This window comes from Mesoplodon mirus, assembly GCF_964341445.2.
Source record: "Mesoplodon mirus genome assembly, chromosome: 15".
Taxonomy (NCBI): domain Eukaryota; kingdom Metazoa; phylum Chordata; class Mammalia; order Artiodactyla; family Ziphiidae; genus Mesoplodon; species Mesoplodon mirus.
In genome coordinates, this window is record NC_138991.1 from 73,942,479 (window position 1) to 73,964,416 (window position 21,938).

Below are 21,938 nucleotides of genomic sequence, written 5' to 3' on the forward strand. Positions count from 1 at the left end.
TACCACTTGTGTTCATAAGTTGAGCCAAAAAGTTAAGAGGTGTGAATTGTCAATGGGAGAAATTTCTCTCTGTTCTCAGAATTATGAACGGTTGTTGAATAGCTTCATGACTAGTATTTGGATCTAGGGCGGCTAGATCTAAAAGTTATTGAATCTCTCTCTTCACATTAGTTCAGTCACGTTCAAGTTGAATCTGTGAGTTCCTCTATCAAAGTTCTAAGACTTTAGAGCTGCATTTTGTGATGGACCTCACCCCTCTCTCCATCTTATCATTTTTCCTCTACCATCATCATCATAGCATAGTGGTAAGGTGTATACTTTATGAACTTCACACTTTATTTCATCACTGTAACATAATGGTAAAGTGTTCAGACTCCAGAGGCAAACTTCCTGGGTTCAAACCTCGGATGTGCCTCTAACCAGCTGTGGGACCTTATGCTAGTCATTGCATGCCTCTGTGCCTCAGTTATCTCATTTGTCAAAATAGTGTGGTAATAACAGAGTACATCTCATAGGGTTGTTGTGAGTATTAAAAAGTTAATTACTGGGCTTCCCTGGTGGCACAGTGGTTGAGGGTCCGCCTGCCGATGCAGGGGACACGGGTTTGTGCCGCGGTCCGGGAGGATCCCACATGCCGTGGAGCAGCTGGGCCCGTGAGCCATGGCCACTGAGCCTGCGCAACTGGAGCCTGTGCTCTACAACGGGAGAGGCCACAGCAGTGACAGGTCCGCGTACCACAAAAATAATAATAAATAACTAAATAAAATAAAATAAAATAAGATAATTACTTACAAAATGCTTAGAACAGTACATAGCTCATAGTAAGTGCTAAGTCAGTGTTTTAAACACAGCATAGTTAAGTGGATTTATTTATCATTTTTATCTTTTTGAACTGTATGTAGCAGCCATCTTAAAATGTTCTAGGACAAAATGACAGAAAGCACAGTATCTAAGAGTACAGGTTTTGGAGCCCAAGAAATCAGTGATCTAACCCCAAACTGTGATCTTATTAACTCTGAGGATATAAATAAATTTTATAAGTGCTTTGAAACTTTGAATCCTCATCTGTAAAATGAGGCTAATAACAGTACCTGCCTCCTAGAGAATTACTGTAAGAATTAATTAAGTTGTTGGATGCAAAGAATTTAGCTCAGTACCTAGTAAAAACTCAAACAATACCTATGAGGGTAACTGAAACTTGTAAAATAATTGTTAGTAGTATTAAGCAAACACATAAATCCTATGGCAAGAATGACAGAAATTAAATAACTTTAGAAATAAAAGTACATTAACTTTGTGACATGTTAGGAAAACTTAATGGTGGCAAGACTGGGATCTCAGTAACGACGCCGGGGTGAGGGAATTGCAGAAATCATCTTGTGGTGGAAGATATGAACACGTGCATTTAAACTCCAGGTGAAATCCCACAGAAGCTGATCTTTAGATCCATTTCCTCTAGTTCAGGTCTCTGTAATCCCCATCACAAGAAGAGATCGATCCTACGGCAGAAAATGTCACTTAAGAAGCTTCAGGGTTTAAATAGCAGGGGCTGACCCAAGCTTAGTAGCAATCATCAGAACTTTGCCTCAGAAAGTAGAAAAACAAATACTCCAGATTAAATAAGAAGCTGTCCTTCCAATGCCGTACTAACTAGGGCCCAGCGCTGGATTTATGAGAGCCCTGCCAGGTTGGGAGCCGTCTACCCTGCAGCAAAGCATATGTCATAATCTCATGATGAGCGGAGGCTGAGGCTGCTTTAAGCTGCTCTGGCCACATCTCTTAGCCATGTTGTTCTTAATACAGCTGTAAGGGCTTTTTGGTTATTCTAAAACAAATGACCAAAATATTTCTTTATTTGCTTGGGAAGCAAGTAGACAAAGATTAGAATAATCCTTAAAGTTCTGACCCTGGCCCAGCAGTACACTTCAACATGCATAAAATATATAAAAGTTTCTTGGAAAAAATGCAGATTTTGAGTCAGAAATCTGGTGTGGAGCTGACAGTCCTACATTTCTATCAAGCTTTCCGTCAGTGCTGTAAGTCCTCTTGCTACTCATAGCATCATCTGACATAGCCCTCACTTGGGATACAGATTCTTTGCCACCCCCTCCCCAGCATCTGCATCAGCATCTGCATTTTAACAAGACCTCCAGTGATTTGTATGCACATGAAAGTTTGAGAAGCCCTGCTCTAGAACGTATGTGAACCAATTTCTCCAATACTTTGGTTGCACATCCCCTATTTACACAATGTAGCTACTTCTGGTACCCAAAAGTCCTGAAATTTGTTATCCATCTGACTCTAACAGTGCTCTACCCATATCCCCTCCAATTCATTCACCATTTTCATATAAAACACCTCGATGGGGATGTGCTTTCACTTCCAACAGCCAACACCCATGTCTCTTTGTTGTATGCACCCTCTGGATGCTGGAAACCCCTTTGCCTACTATCGAGGAAAGCAGGAAGTGCCTGGGGATTTCCATCCCCTCCAGCAAGCCCTGACCCAAGACTAACAGGCACAGGGATCACCATACTCCAGCTCCTTTTCTGCTCATCAGAAAACTCAAGTTTCAGGAGTGGTCTACACAGGGAAAGATTAAGCCAAAATTACCATCTGCGGAGTTTGCTTGGTATCTCAACTGTCTGCCTTCTTCGCTTCCCAATCCTTCTCATTCCCTTATAATGTTGCCAGGGAACACTTTGTAATAAACCCGTTTCTCATAAATCCTTGTCTCAGGGTCTGCTTCTGGGGAACTCAAAGTAAGACACATGGTGTTTTAGCTCAGTGTAATATAGACTGAGACCAAGTACCCCACCAAGGATTGAGTTATTTCTCAAGTTGCTTTGGTTACTGCTTTAGACCCTGAATTTTGATTCAGCCTGGGTCAGATTTTCTGCATATCTCACAAGGCTGCAGGAAGTCCATGGATTCTAGGAATTCCACACTTGGAAATTTAGATGCTCACATTCTGAGAATGTGGTAAAATAAATTATGCCTTACTTTCTGAAACAGCTGTGTCTGTGCAGTGAAGGTGGTGATGATGCAGTCCTTCAGCTGGCTTTATAAAGGACCCATAGAAAGAGCGAAGGATCTAGAAGACCTGCCTTGACTAATGCTGCAGCCACGGCTCCCAGCTATGTGTGGCTGTTGAGCACTTGAAAGGCTGCCAGTGCAAATTAAGACGGGCTTTCAGTGCAAAATGCACAGCTCATTTCAAAGACTAAAGCACATAAAAAGAATTATATAATAGCTCAATAATTTTTATGTTGATTACATGGCTAATAATATGTTTGAAATATTGGGTTAAATAAAATATATTATTAAATGTGTTTCACCTGTTTAGTTCTACATTTTTTAAAGTGGCTACTAGAAATTTAAAATTATATGTGTAGTTCACATTATATTTCTGCTGGACTAGATGTAATAGAGGTCTTATCTTTCAGCCTTAAAGGTCAGACCCAATTAAATCTCCCCAGCTCTTCATAATGCCTTCTCTGTACCTATTTCTGCTGTGGAAGTGGCCCCCAGTAAACATACAAAATGGTACATTGCCCCCAATTATAAATACTTTTACCAAAGCATAAGGTTGCCATGGATCCACAAAAGTCTAAAGTTCGACCCCTAGTCTGGAAAATATTATACCAGAAACATATTTTGAAAATCAGTGCCAGTAGTTATTACTCTTAGTTTAAAATAATCTAATTTGAGGATATTTTATTTTAAAGCTGTTAAAAAGTTACTCCAAAGCTTTTCTGTGTGTCCATCAAGTTTGTTTCACTGATAGCTCTTCTGTGCTGTCTTCCCCAAGCCCTCCACCAACAGTCCATAGAATCCAAAGCCTCACTACATCTCACCTGGACTGTGACAGCTTCCTAATTGAGTTCCCCCGTCTGGTTTCTCAGCCGCAAATCCACCCTGCATTTGGCTGCCAAATAACCTCCTTAACCTACCATCTAGCCCCGGCTCTCCTTACCTTCACCCTAAAAGAGAGGCCTTCAGTGATATTATATTTTTTTGCCAAATTCTCTCCAGAAGGTCTTCCCTGGTGGCGCAGTGGTTGAGAGTCTGCCTGCTGATGCAGGGGACATTGGTTCGTGTCCCGGTCCGGGAAGATCCCACATGCCATGGAGCGGCTGGGCCCATGAGACATGGCCACTGAGTCTGCGCGTCCAGAGCCTGTGCTCCGCAACGGGAGAGGCCACAACAGTGAGAGGCCCACATACCGAAAAAAAAAAAAAGAAAAAAAAATTCTCTCCAGAAAACTGAACAGACATTAAATGCTCTCCATACTCTCATCCCAGTTCTACTTCTTTTTGTTGCAACTTCCCCTCTTTCTTCCAATTCCTTTTAGGCTACTCCACATTCCCACTAAGTCCTCCCACTAAGTCCTGCTGCTAAAACATACCAAAAAGAATAATGTAAATCTTCTTATAGTACATAGAGTGTTGTCATCTGGGATTTTTCTGCAAAGTCCAAGTATTTCAGGTGATAATGTAAGCTGCTTGATCACACTTATTTGTGCAAAATTGACTTGCATTTAATGTGAATGTTTTCCTGCTTAATTTCATATAACCTCAGAATTTAAAAGACTTCAAGGGAAATTAAAGGTCTTTCATTTGTGTGACAGTTTTTACTGTGCTGATTTTTAAAATAAACTCAATATTTTAAAGTAAAACAAACACCTAAACAAACAAAAAACACTGCTTAGAGTGCCCTCTTACCTCTCCCATGACTCTATATGCCAAGTTCTACCTCAAATGTTACAGTATTACATGGCAGCATATTATCAGGGCCTTAAATCAGGAGGCAAAACACAAAAGACCAACAAAGCTATAGTAGAAATAATAAAACTAGGTGGAAAAGCTGTTGAACTAAAAAAACATGATTTCGTTGAGGAGGGAGCCAAGTCAACTATAATATCAGATGATCACATTACTTAGCTCTTATGTCATCTTCTCTTACTTTTTATCAGCCTGGAATGTTAATTGTGTGCTCAAAATCATCACCCAGAATGGAACTTCAACTGTTTTTTGTAGATTTGTTCTTTCCCATTTTCTTGGAAGCTAAGAGAGATCAGTGGTGAATGGTGTGAGGTAGGGATTGAGATTAGGTCAGCAGTAAGGAATGGACTCAGCTCGGGTGTGGGGGGCAGTACTGGATATTGTATGACATTGTGACTGTACCTAGTTTAGAGAATTTCTAGAACTGTAATTAACATTTAAAGAGTTCCTGGTATAGCTGCTTTGACTTGAGTAGTAAAATAGGAAGATCTTATTTGCAGGTGTGTTGAAAAGATAATTGACTATATTTTAAACTCTTTATCTGTTTATAATGCAAGGAAAGGAATAAAATATACTTGATTATTAAAGGCAACATACCAGGTCTCTATCTGTAGGGATTTTAAAAAGCAGATAAAATTTGTTTATGGGTAAAGAATATTTCCTTAGGAAAGGAGTAATCACTCAGGGATTTGAATTTAATTATGTCATTTTTACAGGATAAAAACAGGAAAAAAAAAACCCTTAGGCATACAAATTGAGCTAATTTGTCTTCTTAGTAGCCTAGCTAAAAACATGTGTCTAATGACTGTACAGTAGTTAAGCTAATGCAAGTGTGATTTACATTTTTCAGGAATGGACAAATGAAGTTTTCAGTCTGGCAACAAACCTGCTGGCCCAAAACATGTCCAGGGATGCATTTCTGGAAAAAGCGTAAGTAGCTCTAATTTTATTGCTAAGGGTGCTGCTTCATTTGAATCAGTTTCCTTTCTCCTTTGTGAGTCTTTTGTTTATACTGCACTGGCTTCTCACATTGATAAACATAAATTTCCCTCTGGGACTTGTTAGAGAACTGATACGTCCACCATTTCAAACTGGAAGACTTCCAATAAAGATCGCTCTTTCCTCTGAGCCACACATCAGGGTTACACTGAGCTTGCCTGAATGTCAATGCCTTTGACACACAGTAAGCAGATACTTCTAAATCCTGGCAGCTGTGCTCAGAACCAAAATTATTCATCTCAGGGAGTCTTCAGCCCTACATCTGCCTGTGTTGTATCAATTATTAATCTGAGGAAGAGAATGAACAACATATGGGACTCAATTCTCTCGAGTCTAAGATCTCTGATAGATGCTACTTAAATCAATAGGCTGATGTCCTGATTCCTGTCCTTATAGACAATCACAACAACTGTTAGTAAGAGAAGAGAAAGGAGATGTAGAGGAAAGAGCAAAAGGAAAAGGAAAAGGAAAGAAAGCAAATCAGGATTACCCAGTCGCTCTCAAATTACAGTCTTTCTGAAATTTATTTGACCAAGGAAAATAATGATTTCTGCCAGATGAGCAGCTAGGAAAGCTGGTGTGTTCAGTTTGGAAACAGTGGGTATCCAGGATTTTGGGAAGCCTTGAAATGAAAACCACAAGCGGAAACATTACTAGGTGGTCCTCTATTTTATTTAATAACTTTCTTCTTCTGTAAGACATACCCATCATTCCAGACCAAAGACTGCAGACCACATTTCTTTCATACTCTTCTATGAAATCCTTTTACTGTTAGTACTCACAGGTCTTCACTTAAATGCTCTTTCATGTCATCATCTCATCTCCTTACTTTGTCACCTTCAAGACCTTCCTATGTGCCTCCCCCTTCCCTCTTCCTCTATTCCTCATTTTTTAAAAATTGTCTTTGATCTTACAATTCTTCATCTAACAGACATTTCTGGAACATCTGTTGTGCCATACAATGTTGGTGGAAGGTGACACAGAGAGAGATAAGATGTTTTACCTGAAACATAGCATGTTATAGCTCGTAAAACATCTAGCTGGCTAATAATATCTATTGCAAATGTCCATTTCAAATAGGCATCTCCCTATGAATAGCTGCTATGGACATTCTAGAACATGCCTTTTGATGAACACACTGTAAGCATTTCTGTTGCATCTACACCTCGGTATGGGATTGTTGTGTCATAGCATGAGCTGCTGGTGGTCCCAGTTTACACACCCATCAGCAGAGTTTGTAAGCTCTCCTGCCTCTTCTCTCTATCCACATGTCCAGAAGCAGTGGAAGAGAAAAATGTAGTTGTATATTCACACAATAGAATACCATACAGCAACAAGAGTGAAAGATCTACAATGAACAGCAAAAATATGGATGGATCTCAAAAACATAATACTGAGGGAAAGAAGCCAGACACAAAAGATTGTGATTCCATTACGTAAAGGGCAAAAATAATCTGAGTTGTTTAAAGTCAGGATAATGGTTCCCACTTTGGGGATAGGCCCTGGAAGGGGGCATGACAGGGGCTTCTGGGATGCTACTAAGGTGATCATATTCTTTTTCTTGATCTGGGTGCTGATTGCAGAAACTTGGATGATTGGTGAAAATTCAGTGAACTGTACATATGCAGGAGCCCTTTTCTATGCATTTTATTCTTCAATAAAAAGCTTTTTAAAAAACTAAACACTTGTTTTCTGCTTCTCCAACAGCTATACTAAACTTAAGCTGCAAGTCACTCCAGAAGGACGCATTCCTCTCAAAAAGTAAGCTTCATGAGCATTTCCCATTATTCTTTTTTTTTTCTTTTTTTCCTCAAAGATGTGAATATGTGTGTCATGGCTCTGTTTTGGTCCAAGTAGGAGCATGGGAATGTGTGGTAACCCTGTTCTCCCACACACTCCATATGCACATCAGTGCAGCTGGTTTTCTCATAGAGATTTCCTGGGCCTCCCCACTTCCTATGGCATCATTCTCAAGAAACACCAAAGCAGGAAGGGGGTGGAGGGGATGGGGGACCCTTGCTGTTAAACCTAAATGACCATCTGAGACTCATATCTATTCTAGGAATAGAAATTGGGCAACCACAATGCCTCTTTCTTCCAAGATGACACTAGCCTTGAAGCAGGAGTTGCAAACTCAAATGTCAACAGAAGCCAGGCAGGGAACATGTATGATGAAGCAGGCCAGGAACAGGAAGGAAAACTGAAGAGTGAAACCCCATCTCAAGGAGACAAGGACAACTCAACTCCACCATATTCGCTGTGGGACTGGTGGGCTCTGGATGCTAGATTTTCTAATGTTTCAGTAGAACCCATATATCCAAATTGTTATATTAAATTGTTCAGTACTTAAGTTATATTTTTTAAAACCAAATGACTGACCAACAAAAGCACATCTCTAGACCATGTTCAGTCAAAAGTCTTTAACCTTTGGCTTACTAACTACAAATGGGCTTCTGCTCATAAAAATGTTACATTATTAATAATAATACTATTAATTAATTGTTTATTATTAATAATATTAGCAACATACACCTTTAGAGCAGTGAGTAGCAGCAAGGAGACAGAGTTGTCAAGGATGTTGATTTTAGTGCTTAATAAAATACCAGGGGCTATTTAGTGCAATGTTTTTTAACTGGGTCATCACCACTGTCTCAAAATATTGATTTTATTTTAGGCACTTTGATTTTAAAAAGCACACACATGGATCTTCCAGAACACATATGCTGATGCTAGAATAATCAGTATCTTTTAATTCTCTAAAGATGAATTATAAGGAGGTTTGATTGAATGGAATGTTTCAGCTGGTGTCATCTACAAGTGTGATCCAAATGCCTTTTAAGCATCTCTCACGTGGTGTGCTTTCACTTCACAGCATATACCGCTTGTTCTCAGCAGACCGGAAGCGAGTTGAAACTGCTTTAGAGGCTTGTAGTCTTCCATCTTCAAGGGTGAGCATGTTGCCTTCCTAAAACTAGCACTGCTAAATAGCCCTGAATAATCATACTAAAATATATCTTTAAAAAAATAAATAAATAAAAATAAATAAAATATATCTTGCCCCAATATTATCCAAACATTTTTAAAACTAAGAAGTCCATAGGACTTATTTGTTAATATGTACAATGTACGGGGTCACTGTATTAGTTTCTTTCACTCCCATAACTCCAACATTTTCTATTAGAAAGACCCTTTGCAAGTTGAAAAAAAATAAATAAATAACCAATTAATACAAAAAAAGTACCAGTCAAAAATATTAATGTTACTAGGAATTTAAGCTTCTTATTAATTATAAATCCTTTCTTGATGTCTGTTGAGATATTAGCTAATGATTATAGATTATGATCAGTAGTATTTTAAAATATTAATTTCATCTTATCCCCCTTTTTAAATGTCTAGGTCTAATATTTTTAAGTTAATAAGCAATTAGAATGGTAGTACATTTTATAAATAAATATATTTATGTACATTGCAGGGTGGTTCTCAAAAGGCTTTTGCAAGAGAAGTACAGGATCAAAGCAGTTTGAAAATTGCCTACTTTGCTCCTATGGTAGTCAAGTAGATGAGAGGATAAGCTTGTAAGATGCTTTTTTTTTTTCTCCCAATACATTTGAGGCACTTAATATACATTGACCACTTAAAATAAAGTAATTTTCCTTCATTTCAATGCATTTCTACATACCTGGCCCTAATTATCGTTGTTCCTAGGATAGCTGGGTCTGTTGCATAAAACCTTTTTCTTGTGCTATATGCAGAACACTCCTTTCTATTATGAATTATTTTTATCCCAGTATCTAAGCAACAAGTAATCAAGAATAACACTTATAACCAAAGAAGAAACTTTGAGTCTCTTGAAACATGCTGGCAGCGTTGAAGTTGCACCGAATGAAGTTGAGAAGCCATTCTTAAATGTATGGTTAAGTTATGAAAAGTATTGAGAGCTGTTTCATCAGTTACATCAGCCAATTCTTGTGAATATTTTTCAGAAAAATGAAGTTTATATTAACAACTTTGGTCAGTAACAGAAAAGAAAAAAAAAGTCACTCTCCACTATTAGTTTCTTGCTATCTGTGGAAAAAGCTGCTGATGCTGCAAACACTGGGCAGAGCTGTGGAAAGGCCCCCAAACATTTAACCTTCACTTTAATAAAGCAAAAGAAAATGATCAAACCTGTTTATTATTGATCTTTCGTTTGATGCTTTACAGCAGGAAAGATATAACGGTTAAGGTCTTGTCCTTGACTCAACAAATATTTTTTTTTATTTGACCTATATTTTTTCTTTTTTTAATTGAAATACAGTTGACTTACAATGTGTTAATTTCTGTTGTACAGCAAAATGATTCAGTTATATATATATATGTATATATATGTGTGTGTGTGTGTGTGTGTATATATATACATTCTTTTTTATATTTTTTCATTATGATTTATCACAGGATATTGAATATAGTTCCCTGTGCTTTAGAGTAGGACCTTGTTGCTTATTTATCCTATATATAATATTGTAGTTTGCATCTGCTAATTCCAAACTCCCAGTCCATCCCTCCCCCACCACCTTTCCCCTTTGGTAACCATAAGTTTGTTTTCTATGTCTCTGAGTCTGTTTCTGTTTCATACATAAGTTCATTTGTGTCATATTTTAGATTCCACATATAAGTGGTATCATATGGTATTTATTTTTCTATTTCTGACTTACTTCACTTAGTATGATAATCTTAAGTCCATCCATGTTGCTGCAAATGGCATTGCTTTGTTCTTTTTTATGGCTGAGTAGTATTCCATTATGTATATATGTACCACATCTTCTTTATCCATTCAGACTCAACAGATATCGCTTGAGCTCTTACTATGTGCCCTCCATCACTAAGAATATGGTAGTGAGCAAAATGAAGTTCCAGTCCCAGAATTCAAGGACCATATACTCTCTGGAGGTGCTAGTCAAACACTTTGACTGACGTGTGTAAATTGGGGGGAATGCCGTGAACAAAAGGAATGGAGCACTGCCACTGAAAATAAGGGAAGTTCATTCCAGAAAAAGAAAACAATGTGTGCAAAACCCTGAGGCTGGAAAAAAATTTACTGGTTTGAGTAACTGAAAAAAGACCACTGCATTTAAGCATGAAAAGAAAGTGTGAGACACAAATTTAGAAAGACATGCAAAGAATTTTTTTTCCTCTGCAGTTGCTCCTGAATTGACCTTTACTGGATAACATCTTGTGGAAAAAAAAAAAAAAAAGATCAAAAATGTTAACTTATTACTATAAAACTAGCTAAGGGAAAGAAGGAATAGAAAAATGAAGCTGAATAGAAAATCAAATCCGTCAATCAGTCCTCTGTAAATTGCAATTTTCTAAACAATTGGATTCTGACAATTCAGCCGATAAATACAAATTGAGTTTTTTCAATCCACTATGTCTATTATAGGTTCACACTTTCAAACCAATGTCAACTGGAGACATTTTTAAAGGAAAATGAGTTTCAAATAACAGGAGTTATGTTTAAATTGGAAAAAAAAATATTTGTCTTTAGTAAATTAAATGTTATGACAATTTTCTGAGAACAAATTGGAGATTTTTTAAAAAATATAATCAACCTCCATCATTAAGTTTTGAAAGCTCATTATTCACAGTAAAGTATATTTTAGTTGGAGGACTAACTCCAACTAAATTGTAGTTGAATTACAATGCTGTAAAAAGGTCTAAAAACCAAAGTCAGTTTCAGAGCTAGGAAATAAATGTTTCCCTGAACTGACTATATTTTAAATCCTTGTTGTAAGTTCATATCTACAGAACAGTGGCCCTGGGAAATATCCACTAATTAGCAAAGTTATACTGACAAGAGGTGTTTTAAACACTCCACAGAAGAAAAGGTTATGTAAATGGTAGACAGTAGTACATATCTGGGAGCCTTATATAGCCAGTGGTTGTTCAAACTAGATTTAATTGTGTTCTGTAAATAGATACATTACCAGAAATACTGTGGATATCCTGTTGAGATTTTTTAAACATTATCTTTGTGCACATTGTTAGGGATAATTAATTCGCTTGAACTTGTATCCTGACCAACATGATCCATTGAAATAACACATTCCTTAAAGGGTACTCCTTTAGAGATTTCAAATGCTTGCTAAAGTTACCTTAATTGTTAAAAAGTAGTACTGTATCTAAAAAGAGAGACAAAGCAATTACTGTCTTCTTTAATAATCCAAACGTATTTTCCAGTGAGAGCTTTGAAGACTTTTCCATATTCAGAAAACTACTACTTTACTCACAAACTTTCTGAGAACAGAAAATAGTGTGTTTGCACCAAATTCCCTTTGATTTAAGGCTTTATTAACTTGAAAAAAACAGCTCACTGTCATTTGGAATCATATTATAGTCTTGGCATAACACTGATCTTTTAATGAAGAAGATAAGAATAAATCCATACTTTTTTATAAAATAAAGTTTACTATAGTTATCAACATACATGTAATACTAAAGAAAACAGCGATTATTTTGGATTTAAAGAATTCCATAAATTTTACTAAAAAATACTATGAATAAAATTTACAAAAGAACTTCTCCCAGGATAACTGTAATAGGTTGCCTTTCTCCTATGCCTTATACCCAGAATGTAAATTAGAAATTATAGTTATTCATTCAGCTGTGATTCTTACAATTACTAATATCACAATTCCATTTTAGAACCACATTATGTATTCAGTTCATTATCAGTAGTTTACTTGTAATTATTTCATGTACTCTCTGGCTGTCTCAACTTTCGATTTATAACTTTAGAACAAAAATACTGAGCATAGATTGAAATCCTGAATTTACCGGAAAATAATTCATTGATTTGTGAAGATAAAATCTGTATGTGGACTCCTTATCCATTAAAGTCCACTGAATTAAATTAATATGTTTTTGAATAACATTTCTGAATGTTAAATACCTGTTCATTATAGAATTGTTTTTTTAAATCTACAAATGTATAAAGAAGAAAATACAAACAGTATCCAAAAACTGATATGCAATTTAGTTTTCTGGATTGCAGTGTGAGTTGAGGAATCAAGCGACCTTACTTCAAAACATAGCAACCGCCCCACCTCCCCCAATTTGATGCCTTAGACAAGCTTTGTAACCTCCCATCTGTTCAGTGTATGTATCTGTAAAAGGGGTCCCTAACCATGCCAACCTCATAGAGTTGACTTGGGATTAACTGAAAACATTCAAGTAAAGCTCATAGAACTATATGCTTGACATACAGTAAGTGCTCAATAAATATTAATTCCTATTATCCTCTGAGTATTTTTTCATATGCATATATATGTGAGTTTTTTCTCTTTTTTTATTTTCAATTTGGCATGTGGATATGTCATAACCTGGTCTTTGGAATCTGGAAATATAAATGCCACCAGTACTATCATCAAGTTTTTTAATCTTTTCTCTTTTGAGATTCTTTGTATACAAGCATGGAATTGAAGCAACTACATTTTTAAAGTAAGGAAATTCTTTGTAGTTTCTGGAATAAATGGGCCTGATTCTGACTGTATTGATCTTCTTAGTTCTCCCTCAAAAAGTTTGGATAACAATGGCAACAAATAATCACTGATAATCTGTTTTGTATTGGAGCCATGATGTGGTGAACCAAGTCCTGGACTACGAGACAGAAGACCTAAGGTCTGGTCCCATACCTGGGTTCAACCAACAGACATTGATTAGGTGCATATTATATGCCAGGCATCATTCTTGGGACACAAAGGAATTAAATAAGAGGTAGTCACTTTGCTCAAAAACACACAGTCTAGTAGATCATCAGAAATATAAAAAATAAAGGAGAAATCGTGTGATGGATGCTCTAAGGAAAGTATATAAAGGTGGATTGTGGACACAAAAAAAGAATGTGTCATCTCTACCTGGTTTGGTAAGGAAGGGTTCACAGAAGAGTATTTGTACTTTGGGTACAATCTTAAGAGTATCGGACTTTAAGTTTCCTCCTGCTTAAACAGGACAATGAATCTATTCTATCCACTTCACCAAATCATGAGGTCCAGGAAAAGAAAATAGGTGAATGACCTTTGTGAATTTCAGCCTTATTTAAAATATACAGAATTGGTAATTGCCTGTAGCTTTTCCCTAAGTATCTCCCCCATACTCTTTCACTTGAGTTTTCAGTGGTGCTCATTTTAACTTATTTCTCCAAAATATACTTTCTCCCATTTTCACCCACTGACCCTAAAGGGTATCCTCATCAGTCAAGTTGGGCAAGAGAAAAATGAAGCTGTATTGAAATGTTTGTCCATTTTCTATGTGCTAACATCCAGCTGGTAATAAAAATAATACTGTATTTATTCAGCTTATTTCATCAATGTGTCCTCTCTAATAGGAAGTTCTTATTCATAGCTGGTAAGTAAACATGGTTAGAGTTTTAGTAAAGCATATTGCTCTATGAAATTATGTTTATGGAATATTATGCAAATGGATTTAGTTGAATCTGATGTTCTGTGGGAAACATACTTGCTGTCAACTTCCACTTTTGTCATAAATTACACTCATTCATTGAGTAAATATTTATTGTGGACCTGCTATATGTTACAGATTGAGCAGTTAACAAGCAACACACAAGTCCTAGCTTGTGTTGATCTGAAGGTTAGCAAGTAATACAGAGAACTGTACAGCTGGGAGCACAAAACAGTTAAATAAGTACTGAAATATGAGATAAGTGTGGTGTGATGGTAGCACAGAATGGAAGACAAAACCTGGTCTCAGAGGAAGAGATTTTAAGCTAAGACAAAAGGGAGAAAAAAAAAAAGAAGTCAGTAAGAAAAGGAAAACAATGATTGATATCCTTAGACAAAATCTGTTTATTTGTATGCTGAGGGGAGGAGGAGGTAGAGTGAGCTCTAAATAGTAACTAAACAGTAAGGAGACTGGGAGAACAAATTTGGGGTTCATCAAATCCAATAAAGTCTGATGCTTGAGTTGGCCGACAGAGCCACTGAGTATTTCCTTGAGATTTGTTTTTAAATCTCTCTTCCCTGTATCTCTCAGCCAAAGAGTAGGAGAGAGAGGCTCATTTCTGGCTATTTTAAAAACTACTTAAAAGAGACATGGGAGTCTAACTCCGAGAGAGGGTGGCACTAAAAAAGTGTGCATTGTCCAGCCAAAAGGTTTTCTTTCATTTTGTATCAATAAATTAAATGTAATTTTGGAAGCCTGTTTATAGGTTATACTTGTCCCCATCTTTTGAGTGGCAAAACACCATGAAACAATTTATGGGAATTTCCCATTGTTCTAGGAATTGGCCACTTGTGCTCATGATTTCAAAGTTGGTGTTCAGGTAACTGAACTTAATGGTGTAATGCATCTTGCTGGATATAAATGATACATGTGTTGTTTGGTTGTCTCAAAATGCTGTTTTGCAAAATGGATTTTTTTTTCTGCCCTATAAATTGATTTAGTAAAGAAAATATTATTTTATTCATTCATTTCTCAAATATGGGACTCCTGCTGTTTGCCAAGTGGTGAGCTAAGTTTTCTTATCTGTTAGCAAGCAGTGTAGTCTCAGACCATAATTCAGACAATAATTTGTAGATATTTCTGTAAAGGTACATTTCCAAAAATAAGAATACGGTAAAAGGAAGGGTGTTTTCTTTGGTTTAAGGACTTGAAAATAAAAATAATCATATAAACACATACCTGAAAAAGGAAAAACGGCATGAAGAATGTCCTTCCTGTTAACAAAGGCTTGAATACATGCTTCCGGTTTCCATGGCAGCCCGACTAAACAGAAAAATAAGTCATAGAAGTCACTTTTTATATCAATGACTTGCTTTCCAAACAATAGCACCAAGAGGAATCAGTGAGAAATAATGACTTATGTCCTACTTATGAAAAGTGTTTTGCAACTTATCAGATTACTTAAACCAGAAAGAACGTTGTTTGAAAAAAAGACACAAAATTGGGATTTTATCTTTTCATTTTGAAAATGTCTTTCTCCAGGTTCTTTACATTAAAAAAAAAACAACATTCATTCAAAAGTCTGCTAAACAGCACATAAACAATGTGAATGTGCTTCATGCCACTGATTTGTACACTTAAAAATGGTGAAATGCTATATTTATCTTCTGTATATTTTATCACAATTAAAAATGAGATTAAAGTCACCAAAAACAGCAACCTAAAAAAAAAAAAAATCTGCTGAACAGACCCTGTTTTCACTAGGTCTAACCTTATTTATTGAATGTACTTCAGAAATTGCCTTAACATCCCTTTAGAAGGAGAAAATTCTTAAGCTTAAAATATAATGAAAAAACAGAAAATAAGGCTTTTGATACCTCAAAGCCAGTGTCCAAGTGAACTACACCGCTTGCCTCATAGATGTTTTCTGAATGGTCACCCTGCCCTCCTATTTATCTTATGGAAAAATCCCGAACGAACTTTTTGGCCAAGCCAATAAAAGAAAGAAAAGAGAAAGGAAGGAGGGAGGGAGGGGAGAGAGAGAGAGAGAGAGAGAGAAAACTGGGAGGATGAAAGATAACAAAGAAAAAGACCACTTACTGACCCTCTTGTTTTATTCCCCAGAATGAATTGATACCTCAAGAAGATTTCACTCCAGAAGTGTACAGAGTTTTCCTGAACAACCTTTGTCCTCGACCTGAAATTGATAACATCTTTTCCGAATTGTAAGGGAACACATTTTAACTCGTTTTGTTCCACCTTGGTGATGGTACTCAGGGTGCTAGCTAGGGCAGGATTTTGAGCAGTAGAGGGAGATGGCAGAACCTGTTTGTACACGATAAATAATAGCAGTGATTCTGTGTAATGTGATGGTGGCAATCACGCATTCCTACCCCTGAGGTTCAACCACTTTTTTTTTAATTAATTAATTTATTTGTTTTTATTTTTGCCTGTGTTGGGTCTTCGTTGCTGTGTGTGGGCTTTCTCTAGTTGCAGCGAGCAGGGGCTACTCTTCATTGAGGTGCACGGGCTTCTCATTGTGGTGGCTTCTCTTGTTGCAGAGCACAGGCTCTAGGCGCACGGGCTTCAGTAGCTGTGGCATGCAGGCTCAGTAGTTGTGGCTTGTGGGCTCTAGAGCACAGGCTCAGTATTTGTAGCACATGGGCTTAGTTGTTCCACGGCATGTGGGATCGAACCCTTGTCCCCTGCATTGGCAGGTGGATTCTTAACCACTGCACTACCAGGGGAGCCCTCAACCACCACTTTTAATGAGTGAAGTTGGCTATGATTTGTTGCAGGGTGTCTCTGTTTTAGAATCCTCAGGGGGCTCTGTGTGGTTTGAAGATTATGGCTAGAACACAGAAGCATCTAGGCTTACTTTGTGGAGATAGACTGTTATAGAAAGAATGCTGACCTGGGAACCCGTCATATTATCTCTTTGCATCACATTAATGAAAGGAGAAGTTTGGATTACTAAGAACCTTCCCATCTGAAAATTATTTGCTTTTATGTTAGAAATCATATAGGCATTACTTTTAAAAAAATGAATGAAAAAAAAGAAAAACACATCAAAACACCAAGGCAAATATGGGGAAGTAGCAGTTTCTTGATATACTGAAATCTATGTGATGACAGACCAATCCAAAACTGACAGACTAAATAAAGATTTCTTCATATGTAAAACAAGCAAACAGTGCTGCTGAGAATAATATCAGATGTACTCACTTTGTCATGTTCATTGCCATCGATTATTGATTGAACATCTGCAATATCTGTACTATTGAACTTGTCTTTGGGTTGTCAACAGGATTGAAATGGGAAGTTTGAATCACACTGTATTGCAGAGTTATAGATTCTTGCTGAAGCATAATTTTAATGAAAAGAAAAATGTGCCCAAACATATTGGGTGTTTTTAATAATGAGAAATAAATACATCTTTAGAAGATTAAGTGGGATATGAGAATTTGATGACTAAACCAGAAGTTTAGCATCATAATCAAAAAACAACCCACGCTCTGTGTTCCATTTAGAGTGGTGCATCTTCACACACAAGATACAGTATTTCCCTATTGTGGTTTTCTTATGCATATGGTATAGTTCAAGGGCATTGGGATTTGGTGGCAGTGATTGAAAAAGGTTGTGATGGAGCAACACAATGTTTTTAGGGCAAGATAGGAATTCCAGTATAGGATGCTCTTGCCAGGTATGGCAGGAGTTTGTTTACACATAGCTAATGCAAATATATGAATGAGACTTGGTGGAAAAAACCTTCTAATTTCCTTGTTTTTAATTGTTTTTAGTGGTGCCAAAAGCAAACCATACCTTACGGTTGATCAGATGATGGATTTTATCAACCTTAAGCAGCGAGATCCCAGGCTAAATGAAATTCTTTACCCACCTTTAAAGCAAGAGCAAGTCCAAGTGTTGATTGAGAAGTATGAACCCAACAACAGTCTTGCCAGAAAAGGTCAGTCCACTTTTTCCCACACCAGAGCAAAGATAGAGTTCTAATTGTGAGTGGGCCACTCTTGGTAGTCATGGACATCAAGGATTATTCAGGAGGGTTTCCCACATTTATATGCTTGCTTTTCTTTCTGACTTAAATCACTGGTGGTTTAATCAGAAGATTTTTTTAGAGTTTGGTATGTGATGTTTTTGTTGTTGTTATGTATATATGTGTGTGTGTGTGTGTGTAACATTGTTTTTTAAATGTCTAATCATTTGTTTTAAATTTTCCCAGTTACTGAATGCATCTTTTTTTCAGACAGGAAATTCATTATCTTAAATGTTGCCCTTTTGGGTCTGTTTCTAGCTCTGCGACATGACCCATAGATTTTTCTAAATCTCTAAAACTGAAGAGAATATTCAGTCCATTAGAAGCTTATCTTATAGTAGTTTATAGTTTACACTACTGATGAATTTTTCCACTTGAAAAGATATTTTAAACTTTGGCCTTCTGTGTTAAAAAAAAATTAGTGTTTTTAGGGAAAAAAAAAAACTGGTATCAGAAAGACAGCACTAAGATGCCTGAAAGTTATTGAGAAATTTATATTTTTGATTCTGGAGAAATGACTTGCCAAAATAAGATCATGAAAATTCAGCTGCCAGGAGTTTTCAACTATATGTGGCATCATGGTCTCTAAACTGGATCATCCTTTACCACTAAGACCAAGTTTCATCTGGATTGAAATTCCTTCACTGAGAATATTAGTGTGTTATTACTGATGTTATTGTAAATTGACTAGATATTCCATAGGGAGGAAAATAAAGTGCAATTAACCAATTATTAAGAAATAAATTGCATGTTAATATGCAAGTAATTTATAAGTAGCAAATAGCTCTGGCAAGCTTGTGGTCATTAATAAGATGGTTATATTAAAACTATCTTCTAAATGAAAATTGAGAGTATTTATTAAATATCAAAGTAAACTCTTATCACTAATTCTATCTTACATGTTATTAGTTGGGAATTTATAGATGAATTATTTTAGTTTTTAGTTTTATCATTTTACATATTTTAGTTTTAGTCTTAATTTCTTCACCAGGCACTTTGCCTTTGTTGTTGTCATCATTATTACTGTTGCCGAGGTCAAAGGAAACAACTGACCCAACAGTACCTATTGGCGTTTCCAGGCCTGCCCCTCCAACCCCCTCAGATCTGACACCCTTTCCCTGATGTCACAGAGATGGGATTTCTCCTTTCATTAAACCAGAAGAACTCCTTGGAGATTTCTCATAGATAGCTTGACAGTTCCTTTTTGAAATCCAAACTTCGCCAAAAATAACTAACACAGTGTTTTAACAATTCTGACAAGACTTCTAAAAACGGTTAGCCCATGACACCAGGAAAACAAAAAGCTTTTGTGAAACCAATGAGGCACTTCAGAACCTAAACTGTTCCCTTTTCTCCTCCCTTCATACCACTTTGCTGGTGGTCCAGGCTTCATCTAGTGCGTGATGTCCCCATACATCATACTCTGATGACTCGGACCAAGTAGAGGATACAAAGGAAAATACAATAGATTATTGTAAAACTCTATCATCCTGAAAGAACTGATTTTGATTCTAATGGAAATTAAGACTATATCTCTTAACAGTTGCATGAGTATTTAGATCCATCTTATAGCTGTACTAAGTGTGAATTCCATAATCATGCAGACATGTAAAATTCAGGTATATTTAAAAAATAGCAACTTGATTTTTCTACAACTTAATATGATATTGATCACGAAGCCTCTCTGTCAGCACTGATGTGATTTTTTTTAAATCACAGTATTCATTTTTCAACCCCAAAACTCCAGTAGGAAGATGAACTTGAGATGTCTCACACCAAGTCATTTTGTTTGCTGCTTTGGCTCTGTTTATGTGAATAAAGAAGATGAGAGAAGATTGTTTTATTCTAGCAATTGTTGTTTCACAGTCAAAAGGATAACAATTTTGAAATCTTTATTTGTAGGAATAAGAAATTGTTGAGTTAGACCTCAATTCTTTAGTAATCAAAAGTTTGAAATATTTTTTCCAAGGATGAAAATCATTTTTTACTTGATTTTGCAGTTTATAATATCTGATGTTTGACTTTAAGATCTTTACAGGAACTCCTTTTTATATGCAACAAAGTACAATTTAAGAAAGTATTTATTATATGGCTTCAATGATGACTGATATGCAAGGAAATTAGCTCTCACTTATCATGTGACTTTCAAAATGTGCATTATCATTTTACGAAGAAGAAAACCAAAGCTTTGAGGTCAAATGACTTACCTAAGATCTCATACCAAGATGCTCTTCAGGAAAGCAGAGTTTTTAACTTTCAGTCAACTAGTTAATATGTTTTTATCAATAAACACATAAGAAAATAAGTAGGGAAGTTTAATATTACATTATCATTTTTTTCTGTGGCACCTTACATTTTTACTAGTTCTTCAAATGTGTCCAAGCATTAATTAAATTGACCACAAACTCAGTTTTATTTATCAGAGAAAGACACTTCCATATTGCCTATATTTGATATAAAATCATGGGAATAAGATACATACAGAAAATCCACATATAATAGCATATATATATATATATATATATATATATATATATATATATACTATCTGATACAAGAAACATTTTAAAGTAGGTGTTAAACAAATAAACAATACACAAAATTGACATATGCTGTTTAGTTTTTATAGCATTTAATATAATTTTGACATAAAACATAATCTTAAATTAATGAAAAATTTTCAATGTGGCTAAAAGCCTAATGGCTAAAGCTGAGCTTAAGTGAGCTGATTGATGGCACAACACCTGGAAGTGTGAAGTGAAAACCCAGGAGAGCTGACCAACAGTGATGCTCTGTTGGCCCCCTGTCATGAGGACATTACCCACATTCCACGCTGGAATTTCTGTTTCTGTAGTGTATGTATTGGTTATAAATAATCAGAAGGTTTCTGTGCAGTCTAAGGCCAAATGTTCACATGTTTGGGTTTCACAGAGTTGAAATCTTGCTGCAGAAGATACTATTCTCAAGGGAGTTAGGTTTATTTTTACAGTTTAAAATCACACACTGAAAAATGTTGAGGCCCCAAGTCAGCAAATGTTTCTTCCTTACCATGCTGTTTGCACTGTAGGCCTAACTGTGTTTAACGCAGGGCTACACAATGACTCCTGCCTCTTCCAAACAAAAGGGTCATGAGTGTCAGTTTGAAGACTCATGTCTCTTAGAGTTATTTTGTTTATAATTTAAACTATTTAGAAGAAAGGCATTGAGTAAAATTAGCATAAAAAATGAAATAGTTATTGGTGCCTTAGGTAACAGGCTGCAGACCTCTAGATTCAGCAACTTTGTCTATAAAAGAAGGTCAAATTATGATTAAACGGCCAAACTGAAAGAAAAGAGTTAAGTTTGTTCATATGTTTATTCTTCTGTGAAGAGCAGGTGTTCATGAGTATTTGTTAAGCAATTGAATTAATATAACAGATCATAATATTAGCAGATGTTTCAAGCTACGTTTCTTTTTTATCAGCAGTTATTCCTCTTAAATGTTTATACAGTGTAGTATAAAAAAGCTTCCCTGCTTTGTTGCAATTAAAATGAAACTAAAACTTTTAGTATTTGATCAGTACTCCATGAACTAATAGTTTAATAGTTGAACTCAAAATTAATAATAGCAGGACAATTTGTTTTTAAGCAAAACAAATAGAAGTTCAGGTATAGCAAGCATG

The 21,938-nt window shown here is 36.1% G+C and overlaps 1 protein-coding gene across 2 annotated transcripts in view; it reads left to right on the plus strand.

The window, feature by feature from the left end:
- The window catches only part of PLCB1 (phospholipase C beta 1), a 692,285-nt gene that overhangs the window by 483,427 nt on the left and 186,920 nt on the right, over nt 1-21,938 (plus strand). For both annotated transcript variants that reach the window (XM_082644419.1, XM_082644420.1), the window contains exons 5-9: nt 5,635-5,714; nt 7,491-7,544; nt 8,656-8,731; nt 16,347-16,447; nt 18,023-18,189. In XM_082644419.1, coding sequence (XP_082500545.1) covers nt 5,635-5,714; nt 7,491-7,544; nt 8,656-8,731; nt 16,347-16,447; nt 18,023-18,189 — 478 coding nt within the window. The remainder of the gene's footprint in view (nt 1-5,634; nt 5,715-7,490; nt 7,545-8,655; nt 8,732-16,346; nt 16,448-18,022; nt 18,190-21,938) is intronic.